The following is a 13,185-nucleotide window of genomic DNA, read 5'->3' as shown; positions in this document are numbered from 1 at the left end:
CCCTTATACAACAAGCCCACATTTAATTGCTGTCAATGATCCCCTCTTAAACGCTGAGCTTTGCCACGGTATGCATTGTAGCTTCAGCGGCCGATGGCCCCTAAACAACATGTTTACTGCATTGATTTCATTCTACTAACTGGCAGCAGTGTTACACCAAGGCCCGGGGGTCATCTCTTGTTGACGCATTTGTTGTTATGTTGTCAATGGCAGCTTTTCTCGGATGGTTATAAGCGGTTTTGTTACAGAAGAGGCTTCCTCTCCACTCAACATCACCAGAGGGAGCTCTCACCAGAATATTGACTGTTACTATTCGAACTACAATCCCCATAGGCCCTCATACCTGGGACTGATTACACACACAGCTACAGTTCATCACACAGACACTATTTCAACACTCCAGACACACACCACCGTTGCGAAGTCTTGATTTGGCGTGGTGGTAATTTCTGAGCGTTTCTACTGTGGACTATAATTCTGTGTTTTGATCTTGGACTGTTTCTCGTTGTTTGATTCTTTGCCGCCTGCCCCGATCTTTGCCTCTCTATTGGATTGTGTGTGTTTGCTGCCTGCCTCGACCCAGCCTGTACCTGTTTTTGACTCTGAGATAATAAAGCTGCAGATGGATTCTCGATCCGTTGACTCCTCATTACAGGTCATAAGAAGAGTTTTACAGCTTTCTATCTTTACTGTTGCGTGCACACACATACAGCGTTTAAGTAGGTCTGATTACATTAAACAAAATTATGTAGTAGGTGAAGCCGCCGCTGCTGCCGCATTGCCAACTTGTAACATAACGGATCCCCAAAGAATCATTTGTGTTTCTTGATCCCAGTAAGCTCCTCAGCTGTGTGTGAGTGAGAAGCTGTTGTCAGGTATAGGCTACTTATGCTACTTATGGACAGTGGCTGTAGCATTTCCGGTTACTGCTTATGCAAAGCTGCACTATTAATGTCTCTGCTTATGCTGATCGCCCTTCCTAGTAGCACAACATGAATGTACAAATTCCCCATAGCGTCAGCTAGTATATAAATATCAATCATGACAATTATCTAAATAGTTTTAGTATGTTATTGAATATGGCAATGTATTTGGTCTTGGCTCTTGGCGGACTAATTCTGCTGTTGCTGCTGCAGAGCAAATATGGACTTGCTAATGCTATAAGCACGCCGCTGTGAGCATGTAAGATATGCTGCTGCTGCTGCATGAATAGACAAACATGAATCTCGTAGCAGATCTAGGCAGGTGGAGCTGGGGGAGGTGGAGGGTTTCAGAGGAACACTGATAGCACGATGCTGGACTAGCCTATACAGCAAACACAAAACCAGACTGTTTAAATGTTGAGCAAGCAATCTCATTCGGTGCAGGATTAGCAGAGGCCAATCAACTTGTGCCATGCGGTAATAATGTGATTGCATGGAGATTGCATGTAAAGGACCAGCAACCTGCGCCATCTAGAGTTTGATGACTGAACTATCATGTTGTGAGATACTAAAAATATATAGCAATATATCATACATTTTTCTTGAAATATTGAAAAATGTGACAAATGTTGTTCTCTTTTTTTTGTGATTTCGTTTAAATTTAATGTCAGATGTTATTATTTTCCCTATAGACAAAGCACATTTAGAGTAAGGGTTAAATTAACGTTATACGTTAAATATACATCAATATACAAGCAGGAAGTTCCCCGCGTCGAGCCCTGGCTGAGCCCCTGTTCAGTGTCCGTGTCATTGCCGTGTGTGTGTGTGTGTGTGTGTGTGTGTGTGTGTGTGTGTGTGTGTGTGTGTGTGTGTGTGTGTGTGTGTGTGTGTGTGTGTGTGTGTGTGTGAGAGAGAGAGAGTGTGAGAGAATGTGTCCCAGCACTCTCAGTACTGTGTTAGGAAATGCATCCTGTGCCAAATCAAATGTGTGTGTGGAGTGGACCCTGCAAATGAACGGGAATAATACTAGGAAGATGGATAGTATGTTAAAGCTTGGTCTGAAAGTAAAAGTGCACACACACACACACACACACACACACACACACACACACACACACACACACACACACACACACACACACACACACACACACACACACACACACACACACACTTCTGGCTAAATCAAATGATTTGATTCATATGAACTTTGATATCCTGATATCCTATTTGATATCTCAATAAAACACACCTATCATTAAACTGCATTATACACCTTGTGAAATTATTATTAATTAGTGCTGAGATTATCATAAATCATTTTATTGGGCTTATTAGGTTTATTTGCTGCATTGAAATCCTCCAATGGAGGACCAAATGAATGTATATGGTTAAATCTGTTTATTAAAATTGCTTTAATAAATATGCACAGTGCACAGCACAACTCCAAACCCAGGAGTGAATATCCAGTTATTTAGGGAGCATTAGTTTTTCTTCTTGAAGACTTGGCGGCAGACTTTGTCCTGACAATGGATCTCCTAAAAAAAAGAGAGACACAGTGTGTTAGTTAGTAAGATAACTATTCACACATACACCGAGACATTTGGAAACACTTTATTTCAATGGTTCACTTTAGACATCCCACTAACTATAAGTAACTTTGCAACTACATGTCAACTAGCAGTCATTACAGTATTAGTAGCCTGTCTGCTTAATATCTGCTAACACTTTATTTGTATGCTACTTATGAAAGTACTTAACCCTAACAGTCTACTAACGGTCTACTAATACTCTAATGACAGTGAGTTGACATGTAGTTGCAAAGTTACTCATAGTCAGTATAATAACCAAACATTTATTACTACCCACGTAAAAAGTGCCAAATTGAGATTTTTTTTTAGGAAGTGTTCTTTTGTAACATAAAGTGTCATGATATTACCATGTTTATTTGGGTATGTAAAACGATATATCCTCTAAAATATATAACGGTACAATATGTTAATAATTCAGTACCATGGTATTAAAATACCATACAGATTTATGGTAACACTTTATTTTAAGGTGATGAAGTTACACGTTACTTCATGTACTTAACAGTAAATTATGCATAATTACAAGTAACTAACCATAGCTCTATAGTAAGTACATGTAGCTAATTAATATTACTCAGTAGTAACAAGTACAATGTTACTACATCACCTTAAAATAAACTGTAACCCGTGTGTGTTTACTAATGGCCTGATGTTGTTGTTTACCAGGTAAAGCTGGCCTCCTTCGATCCACTGCCTCCAGCCACGGTTCTCCTTTTCTCCCTTCTGCACACACACCAGTTTATCTCCATCCCACGTCACCAAGGTCTGAAAACAAATATTTCAACAGATGTGACAGACGTATAGGACCCCACCTGCACATCCATGACATAAAAGCAATTATTATATGGGCAAATTTGCCTATCAAGAACTCAAGGGGCATTAAATATGCTGTATTTATCATTCATAACAATGCACTCCAAAAATTTTAGGCCTAAATTTAAAGGTACACTATGTAAGTTTTTTTTGTTAAAAATGAACAAATTTAAAATAATGAGAGAATACATTGTCAATCCTTCTTCCAAAACGTGTTTTTGCCCTACTCAGATTCACTACGCTAAGCCTATTATAAGTGTTTGTATTTTAAATCTGACAGGATCTGCGGGTGAAGAGAGAACGCGGCAGAGCTCGTAATAAAACAAGAACCAACATTGGATTGGCTTTTCGGAGGTGGCGAGAACTGAGGAATTTGAAATGGTGTATAAGTGACGTGGAGATGGCGGTACGGTAGTTTATTTCACAGTGAAGGGTCACATTCATCCACACAGTCACGCAGAGCCGAAGCACAACCAAAACAATGTTCTTCTGCAAAACGCAGGCCGTTTTTAACCGCTAGAGGAACATGTGCAATGCATAGTGAACAGTGTGTACACTCTAAAAAATGCTGGGTTGTTTTAACCCAATTTTGGGTCAAATATGGACAAACCCAAACGTTGGATCAAAAATGCAATTTAAAAATGTAACCCAATGGCTGGGTTTTTCCATATTTGACCCAAAATTGGGTTAAAACAACCCAGCATTTTTTAGAGTGTACCTTTAAGAGTTTTGCATTGGAATGCATTCTGCACTCAAAATGTGTTTATTATTGTCAATTTGATTTCATATTTCTCATTCTTTTTTTTTCTTTTTTTATGTCTTATTCAAAACACTTTCAGCATAAATCTGTTCATGGAAAAGGCAGAAAGTCTTGATTGTGGCATATTGTTTATTTTTGTATGTACTGTATATTATTCTGCTTAAATTGTCTAATTTAAATGAAATGTTAGTCCGCACAAGCTACGTATATATGTGATGGTACCGTAAGGATTGCATCAATTTCGCTATACCTTTGTTTAGTGACAATAAAGAATCTTGAATCTTGAATCTTAAATTAAGGCCTTTTTTGAGTGGTGTAATTAATATGAATGGTTTTTTACCTTCACAAATCTGTTGTCCAGGCCTTTGGTGTGCTCCTCGAACTCCTCTCCGATGACGAAGTTGACCTCGTAGTTCCTGAAGGTGCTGAGAGTTTTGGTCTCAAACTTGTCTCCTTTCTGCACGATGACCTTAGACTGTTTGAGATGCGCCGCGATCTTACGGGTGGCAAAGTCGATGTCTGTGCGGGAGGAACAGAATCACATGCTGATTGTGCAAATGCATCAGTTTAAGCATGAATGTGTGAAACTGTGGCCGTTGTGGGATCAGTGGGTAGAAAACAGGCCCATGATGCAACAGAATGACCTCACACACATTCACACACTGGGACAAAGGTCGGCGAAGCGTTCGGGTTCGCTCATCTCGCACCTTTATCAAAACGATTGATAAGATACCGTAACCCTGGTGTGAACTTTGACCCTAGAACAAGCACTTTTGTTTATTAATTTACAAGCACTTGTAAAGATACAGTTTTTTTTTGTTCATTACAGCTATAATTGTCCTTAATTTGTCTATTTAAAGTCTAATCAAGTCTTTCATATTAATCCCAATGAATACGTGAATTCAAATCTGTTGCAGAATGAATATTTCTCATGTAAGACTGAATATTGTGCATGCATGAGGCATGAGGCATCTTACTCCGTTACTTTACACTGCATCCTCTTCTTCAGACTGAGTTTCGCAACAACTGCACTTTAATTTAAGCGGGATTATAGTGAGCTTGATCCTCTAAGAACCACTTAATATGTAGATATGAGAGCCTAATCTATATTTCTGGCGTGTTATGATTCAGTTTAGGCGTATAGTAGAAGAACAGCACTTACCCAAAGCCTTCATAACATCTTCAAAGTTTTCATTGCTAACCATCTCCCACGTTCCATTGAAATCAGCCGGCATTGTGAAGCTGGAAGTGGTGTGTGTGAGTGTGAGTGTGAGTGTGTGTGTGTTTGTGTGTGTGAGAGAAGAATAGGATGAGGAGAGCCACGGCCTTTTATAGCCGTGCGTGTGTGTGTGTGTGTGTGTGATGAAATGAACCATAGGGACAGAGTTCTTGTGATAAGACTCTTTATCTTCATTAAAAGAAGGGATGGGCTTTAGAAAGGGGATGTACTTGTGTAAGCTTTTAATATGGTCTGAGAGAAAGATACAGACAAGCCGTGCAGATATTGCAGTTGTCATGAATTTTTAAAGCCGTGACAGCACTGTCCCACGTCTTATACTTCCTCTCTACTGTTTGAATCAGCACTATAATCTCGTATCATTTCTAACGCGGAAAACTATTGAAACACATTCCCAAATCAAACGTCCAGCACTTGTGGAGCTCGTGTGTCCGCTGTTGTTGGAAAAATGAACAGGGAAACATCAAAATATTAACAAAGTCATGAATTATTGAACTTTTTATTCAGATTTGATTTGCAATTAATACTTTGTATTAAATCATAAAGAAATATAAGCATTTCCCCAGACTCTCAGACACATTTGTATACAGTAAATCTGAACTTAGCACTGCATGGGGTTGGTAAGATTTAGATATGTTTTTGAATTTCTGAATTTATTTCATCAGAAATACAGAAAAAACTGTAAATATTATTAGAAATCAAAATAATCTGAATAGATTTTAGGATCAAAGCTGGATTTTCAGCATCATTACTCCGGTCTTCATGATCCTTCAGAAATCATTCTGATATGATGATTTGCGGCTATATTTATTAATATAAATGTTGAAAACTGCGTAATATTTTTTACCTTTCTATTCGACGAATAGAAAGTTCAAAAGAAGAGCATTTATTTGAAACCTTTTGTAACAATGTGAGTATTTACTGCACTTTTGATCAATTTAATGCTTCCTTGCTGAATAAAAGTGTTCAATTCTTTAAAAAATAATGCATCTTAGTGACTCCAAACCTTTGAACAGTCCCGTGATTAAGTTCATATCTTGTTTCAATTAACAATGTGCAATAAAATAGTAAAGTTTGGCAAAGAGGCTCCAGTAATAACGTGTCGCTTGCATCTGTGTATTTGTAACACTGGTGAAAGTGTAGGGCACATTATGATAAGTGAAGATACGTGTCTTTATACTGCATTTGATCTCTGTCACCATGAGGCAAACACACTCATTATCAGCGCAGTCTTTGATCAGGAAGTATCAGTTATCATCACATTAATGCAATCACTTTTCAGATTTCACAAGTGCATTTATACTCTAGCACACATACTATGAATTACACTGTGATAACAATGTAATTGATTAAACTAATGTCAAATGGGATTAGATGTTTTTTTGCATGTTGGCTGCTGTGTCATTATACGTTTTGGTTACACTATTTTTAGGTGTCAGTGTTACAGTGTAATTATGCATTTAATTACTGAGTAATAAACATTTACTTACTATAGGGTTAGGATTGGGGTTTGGTTTAGGGTTATTTGCATCTGATTATGCATAATTTATAGTTATTACTATAGTATGTATAACAAGGACAATGTAAAATAAAGTGTTAACTTTTTACCATAACCCATCACTAGAGGCTTTCATGATAGTTAATATGACCATCAGTGAAATATGACCCTTGTGTGTTTAATACAAAGAAATCAGAGCAAAAATATATGAATAAATAAACAAATAGATAACCAATCTCATATTTATTGCTGTAATAAAACTTCAGCATGAATTTGATTCAGTAAAATTTAATGGTCTTTTATGAGATTAAATTCCTGCAGAAAGTATTTTGTTCGTGAATCAAAAATGGAAAAACTTGTAAACATATATCTGAAAAACATTATGAAAATTGGTCAGAATAGCAAACAACGTGGATCAAAATATTAAAAGCGCATTTAAAAAAAAAATCAAGCATGAATTATATTCATTATAAAAAAATTATATTGCTTGTGTTTGTGTTCTTAAAAGTTGTTTTTATTACTTTAATTTATTTTCATATTTTGTACACTTGTGCTGTTTTTCTTTCCATGTTCTGAGCTTGCTTTTCCAAATGTTGCAGGTCGAGTTTCATGTAAATCAGGGCGGGCTCAAGCCTCACCATTGGTCCACTAGTTCTAGATTGACAGCTCCTCCTTTAGCCAATCAAGCGAAGAGAGGATTGACATCACTCCAATGGAGGGATAGTTAGTTACAAAAGGTGGATTTTTTTAAATGCGAGAGACGCAACAGCCAAAAAAAAGGGTGGATTTGATATGCAGTGATTTATTGACATACTGAGGCTTTTGTGTTTATTTACATAGTTTTAAATAATTTTCACGTGGCTGTATTAAAAAATAAGCTATATTCTATTTAAAACATTAATCTGATAGAATTATGCCATTATGTAGCTAAATAAATTCTGAACGATTCTGAACAGACAATCAATAACATACTAGAGGTTCTGACAACATTTTACCTGCTGCAGTCTATTTAAAAATGTTTAATTAATTTGAATTAATTATTTTTAAATAATTGTTTTAATGAACGATGACTCATAAGTAATTGTTTTGAAGGAATCTATTGATGAATGATTCAATCACAAATGCATTTAACAGTCGCCTGTCGCCACCTACTGGTGTAATGATGCAAATAATACAATCTTTATTTGAAGCGTCACGTTACTGTGATTTATTGATTTAGGTGGTTTATTCTTTTTATCGCTACCGTTGACATCAGTGTTTATATCCGAATTTTATACTGTAATGCATCGGCTGTAATGATGTGAATTAGCCTACTGTAACACAGAAATAATGATAGCCTACTCTTTGTGGTTGAAAAGACTGTTTATAAAGCGGTTTCATATATTCATGACAACTGGCTCCAGCACCAACGCAGATCTGAATCAGTGTGATCGTACTTGCCGAAGGTTTAACAGACAGAGCCAAATCGTTGTCACTTATGAATAAGATTGCGTGTCGTTTGAATTGAGATCGTGATCTTTTAACGCTCTAAAAAATGCTGGGTTGTTTCAACCCAATTTTGGGTCAAATATGGACAAACCCAGCCGTTGGGTTAAATTTTTTAATTACATTTTTAACCCAACGTTTGGGTTTGTCCATATTTGACCCAAAATTGGGTTGAAACAACCCAGCATTTTTTAATCGTGCAGCTTTTTCTGGTTTTGGGGTGAAACCTAAAAATGGTGTAGGGCTAATTAATAGCCTAAGTCATGACAACATGTTTTTACATTAACTCATTAGAAAAATGTAAACAATTTAAACTTTTTTTGTTACACAAGATTTTAACTTAGCCTTTAAAATAGCCTAATTTAAGCTAAAAATGCCTAAAATTCAAGACAGCAATTTAATTTTTTGTTGAAATAGTTGAAATAGATGTAAATATTTAATGTGTGGATTGAGTTTTTAATGAGAGTTGCCCACATTTCTGAAGAAAAAGAACAAAAGATGTTGGCATTATTCCTAAGCAAAATGTCATTGGGTTTAAAAAATGGAGCAGAAGGGTCATGTTGCTTAAGAACTAGAGTTTAGGGGAAGTGTTCCCATCAACCTGTTCAGTGTTTTTAAAGCTTGTAAAATAAAAAAACCTTATGAGTTAGTTAGTCCTCAAAACCACCAAGCAATTCTTATCCCATCAACAAAATTTCATATTTAGCGTGATCAAAGACAAGATTGAAACCTATTGCACTTACTGACTAAAGAGGAACATTTCAAGGCACTGATTAAAAACAAGCAGAACAATATAATTCATAATTTATAGGCTGAATTACATTAGTTTCACTAATCAAAACATCAAAAGAAAACTCAGCTTCTCCGTCCTCAGATAAAAATGAAACTAGAGTTCGATATGCTTAACTTCATTCAAGCTACATTACAAATGTGCTCTTCAATATTGATATTAGGAAGTGTGCAGGAGCAAAAGCCAGAGATAAGGACAGAGCTGACTGTACGCATATACTTATGGTCATGTAGGCTAAAGTTCAGTTTGCTGTCTGTGATATCTACTCTTGCACAATTCTTCTTCTTAAAAAAAAAAAAAAATCAGTTTAAATAATTCCATCATTATAAGTCATCGTGTCATCATCATGTTCTGCAATTTTACTGCATCGCTGACTGTGAAGCACAGTTCAATTTTGTAGTAGTTATTAAAATCGGACCAGTGTTTATACTAAGCCTACTTCCTTGTACTATGAAATCTTGCAACATTTGTCATTGTGAATAGTAAAGATACTATTTTAAGACTCATCAGACCATTTAGTCAGCTGCAAATATGGTTTGACCCTAAAAAAAAATAATCTAAAAAAAGGTTTCTCAGTGGTTTACAGTAGTATCAGATGTACTTAAAAACATACTAAAAGTTTACCAAAGTTTGACTCCAAGAAAGCCCCCATATTCAAAATGGCGGCCGTCAGGTCCTTAAAATTACTCCTTTGTATTCCTGCTAGACCAGGAATACTGGTGCCTGATACATGTTTGGGCCATGTAATATTCTAATTAGCATATCTGCATGATAGATAAGTGATTACAAGTACAATTATATATTAAAGCAATTGGTTTCAAGAATATTTATGTGAAAAATAAGTACAATTTCCCTTAAGTAATTGCATATTTCTCCTTTCTCACATCGTTTTGCCTAGTGTTGGTGGTTTCTGTGGTTCATAACCATTCCAAGAAATAATAAATTCATTAGAACTGTGTGGTACTGTAACATTAGTCAAAACAGGGCTGCCACGTGAAGGCTGTCTGAACCCGTCTGAATCACGCCAATTAATTGGCTGATGGCGAGGACCCCTCCTCAGCAGCGCTGCTTGAGAGCGGAATGACGTGGACAAAACTTTGGGGACATAACCAGGTGTAGGCCGTAGAAACACCTTCACAAGACCTGGGGCAAACTCCATACAAGGCTCACTCACAGAAAGCGTGTGATATCCCCCGCATGCTTGATAGAGGCCAACGCTAACAAAAGTGCCACCTTGAGAGTCAGAATCCGATCCGGAGCTGACTTCAAGGGTTCAAAGGAAGGCTTTAATAGCCCCTCCAGAACAACTGATAAATCATAGGAGTGGACACTAATAGGACGTGCAGGCCTCAAGCGTCTAACTCCACACTTAAATGAGGAGACCAGACGGTGTCCACCTAAGGGTAGGTCTTACCTCGTCTTACTCCCGATAGGTAGCGATAGCCGCGACATAAACTCTCAAGGTGGTAGCAGATGCTCCAGCCACAAATTTATCCTGCAGGAATTCCAGCACTGAGCCGACCGGGCAGCTGACTGGGTCCACTGCATTAGCCGAACACCAAGACTCAAAAACCTTCCACTTAGAGAAATACAGCAGTCTAGTAGAAGGCGCACGAGCGTTTTCAACGGTCTCCCGAACATCAGCGGGAAGACCAGACGCCACTGTCGCTATTGCCTCTTATCGGCCACACCCACAGCCTCCATATCTCGGGTCGAGGATGCCAAATCCTGCCCTGGAGCTGAGACCGCAGATCTCTCCTGATAGGAATCTGCCAAGGGGACCCCTCCACCAGGGAGCTCAGTACCGAGAACCACGTCTGGGATGGCCAGAATGGGGCTACCAGAAGGAGGCGGATTACACACTTCCTCACTCTGCAAAGGACTGCAGGGATTAGCTTGACCGGAGGGAATGCATACACTCTCAACTCCAGCCACGGATGAGCGAGGGCATCTATCCACAGAGGCGTCGGATGAGACAGGGAAAACCACAGGGAGCACTGTGTCCAGCTCTGCAACGCAAAGAGGTCCGCCTGCTCCAAATTTGAGCCACTGTTTAGACATCCATTCCCCCGACTTGAGCTTCTATCTCGACAGAAAGTCCGCTGCGATGTTCAGGTCCCCTGGATCATGAACTAATCTCAGCGAAAGAAGTCTTGAGCCAAAAGGAGGAGGCGGTGCGCATGCCTGTCGAGGGTGCGCGACCACAAGTATCCCTGGGACATTTACATGGGACACCACTGCCATGTTGTCCGTCCTGACATGACAGTCCATTAGGGCTTGCAACTTGAGGCAATTTATGTGCCACGAGAGAAGCTCGCCTGTCCAAACCGCACGTCGGTCTGCCCTCGAAGCCCAAACCCCAACAAGTCAAAGAGGCGTCCGTCGTGACAACCTGGCGACGGCAAACTACACCCTTCTTGACCCCCTGAAGTAAAAAGGGGGAGTCTTTCCACCTCCAAAGAGCGCGAAGGCAACTGCGCGACACTCTCAGCAGGCGGAAGGCAGACCAAGAAGGGCGGTTGAGTTTCATCCAGCACAGGTCTCATATGAAGGAGACCCAAGGGCAGCACAGGAGAGGCTGCTGCCATGAGCCCCAGAAGCCTGCGACATATCAACATAGCCTTCAAGACTCTTCTCCAAGTGGGAGTGCGCACGATGGCTTAGGCCGATCGCCACCGGTCGAAGCCTCCCATATATGTCGTGGGTCAAAAAGTGTGGCTTTCTTCCAAGAACATTCCTCTCTGCGCCGTTTGTAACAAGTTAGCTCCCAAATTCATCGGCCTGTTCGCTGTCACCATGATTCTTAGCCCGGTGGCAGTTCGCCTTAAACTCCCTCCTGCGTACAGGAGAATTAATCCCATCTTTCATGTTTCCAAATTGAAGCCAGTTTTTCATTCTATTCTATTTAATTGTAGTATTAACCCGCCAGCCCCGGCCCCCCTTTTTTCCATATGCATCCGCCTAATTCCAAATCCTTATTATAAAACGGATAGTTCCAGTCCCTTGATTCTGATTGGTTGAGCCGCGTACTGATTGGCATAAGCCACTTAATTTGCCCAAAGAACCAGTAAACAAAGATAAATATATGCAATTTCTACAGCAAACTTACAATAAAATGTGCTTTAGAGTTGAAATGCTAATTATTTAAATTTACCAATTCACAATGACCATATTTAAAAGCACAATAATTATTCTGATATTGATCAGAATTTATTAAAATTCCACTTTACATAAACACGCCAATTGCCATCCATAACCCTAAGCTAATATTCTGGTTTCTAGAAACCTGAATAAAGCAAATGCCATGTGCATTAATTTGATCAGATTCTTGGGACAAGCAAACACTTAAATAACGACTGTAACAGAATATTAATTTATATTCATCTACATATGGTTCAGTCAAGTAACACCGTATATGGCAGCTTACACATTTGCCTCCACTCACTCACTCAGCTCAGAGATCCACTGGTTGACGATCACACGTTGATTTGATTGGTTACAAGGTAGTTTGTGACGTCAGAAACACCAGCGATTTCAAACCGTGTTTTTGAGACTATCTTTGGTTCACTGCAGTTTTAAGCAATATTCAGCAATAGTGTTGACTTATGAATTTATACATGGCTTGTCTGAAAGCATATTAAAAACACCACATAGAAATATACACATTAAAAGCTTGATTTTCACCACAGGGGGACTTGAAAAGAATTAAGATTTGCCTTTCATTTGTCCTTTATTAACTCATTTTCGTTCTCAAGCAAAACTGGTGTGGCTGAAAATCGAGCTAAAGAAAACAAATTCCAACTCCAACCTGAAACAGTACTTTATTCATAGGAGGTGATCCATCTCTCACTTCAGCGGCCAACAGACTTAACATCCTCGGTGTATTAAAGAAGCTCTTATGAAAAAGACATCAAGCAAAATGCCAATTGACAACTGCATTACATAAACTGCGATGCACAATTCAAAGACTGTGTACAAAAGTTCATTGCTGTTCATAAGTTAAGTCAGAAAAGGAATTAATACTGAAAGTATGCAACACGGATCACTAAAACATCTTCCCAATATGAGAAATCACAGTACTTTGCTG

At 38.7% G+C, this 13,185-nt stretch overlaps 1 protein-coding gene across 1 annotated transcript; it reads right to left on the bottom strand.

Moving 5' to 3' along the window:
• Positions 1–1,568: 1,568 nt before the first annotated feature.
• Positions 1,569–5,497, bottom strand: rbp2a (retinol binding protein 2a, cellular). Its single transcript, XM_079609125.1, has 4 exons — positions 5,251–5,497; positions 4,429–4,607; positions 3,179–3,280; positions 1,569–2,461 (listed from the first exon to the last, which is right to left on the bottom strand). Exons 1-4 carry the CDS (start codon positions 5,462–5,464, stop codon positions 2,408–2,410), a joined length of 549 nt encoding a protein of 182 aa, XP_079465251.1. The 5' UTR covers positions 5,465–5,497; the 3' UTR covers positions 1,569–2,407.
• Positions 5,498–13,185: the final 7,688 nt, after the last annotated feature.

The sequence above is a fragment of the Phoxinus phoxinus genome, assembly GCF_949152265.1.
Source record: "Phoxinus phoxinus genome assembly, chromosome: 4".
Lineage (NCBI taxonomy): Eukaryota > Metazoa > Chordata > Actinopteri > Cypriniformes > Leuciscidae > Phoxinus > Phoxinus phoxinus.
Note: the sequence above shows the minus strand (reverse complement) of the source record. Positions and strands in the feature narration are given on the sequence as shown.

What these genes read in the sequence shown, in the direction of transcription:
- rbp2a (XM_079609125.1), bottom strand. Translation starts at nt 5,464, where the DNA reads ATGGTTCATTTCATCACACACACACACACACACACGCACGGCTATAAA. An exon ending in AGATGTTATGAAGGCTTTGG is followed by an intron (nt 4,608 to 5,250) that starts GTAAGTGCTGTT and finishes CCTCCCGCACAG; the next exon opens with ACATCGACTTTGCCACCCGT. An exon ending in AAGGAGGCCAGCTTTACCTG is followed by an intron (nt 2,462 to 3,178) that starts GTAAACAACAAC and finishes TCTTTTTTTTAG; the next exon opens with GAGATCCATTGTCAGGACAA.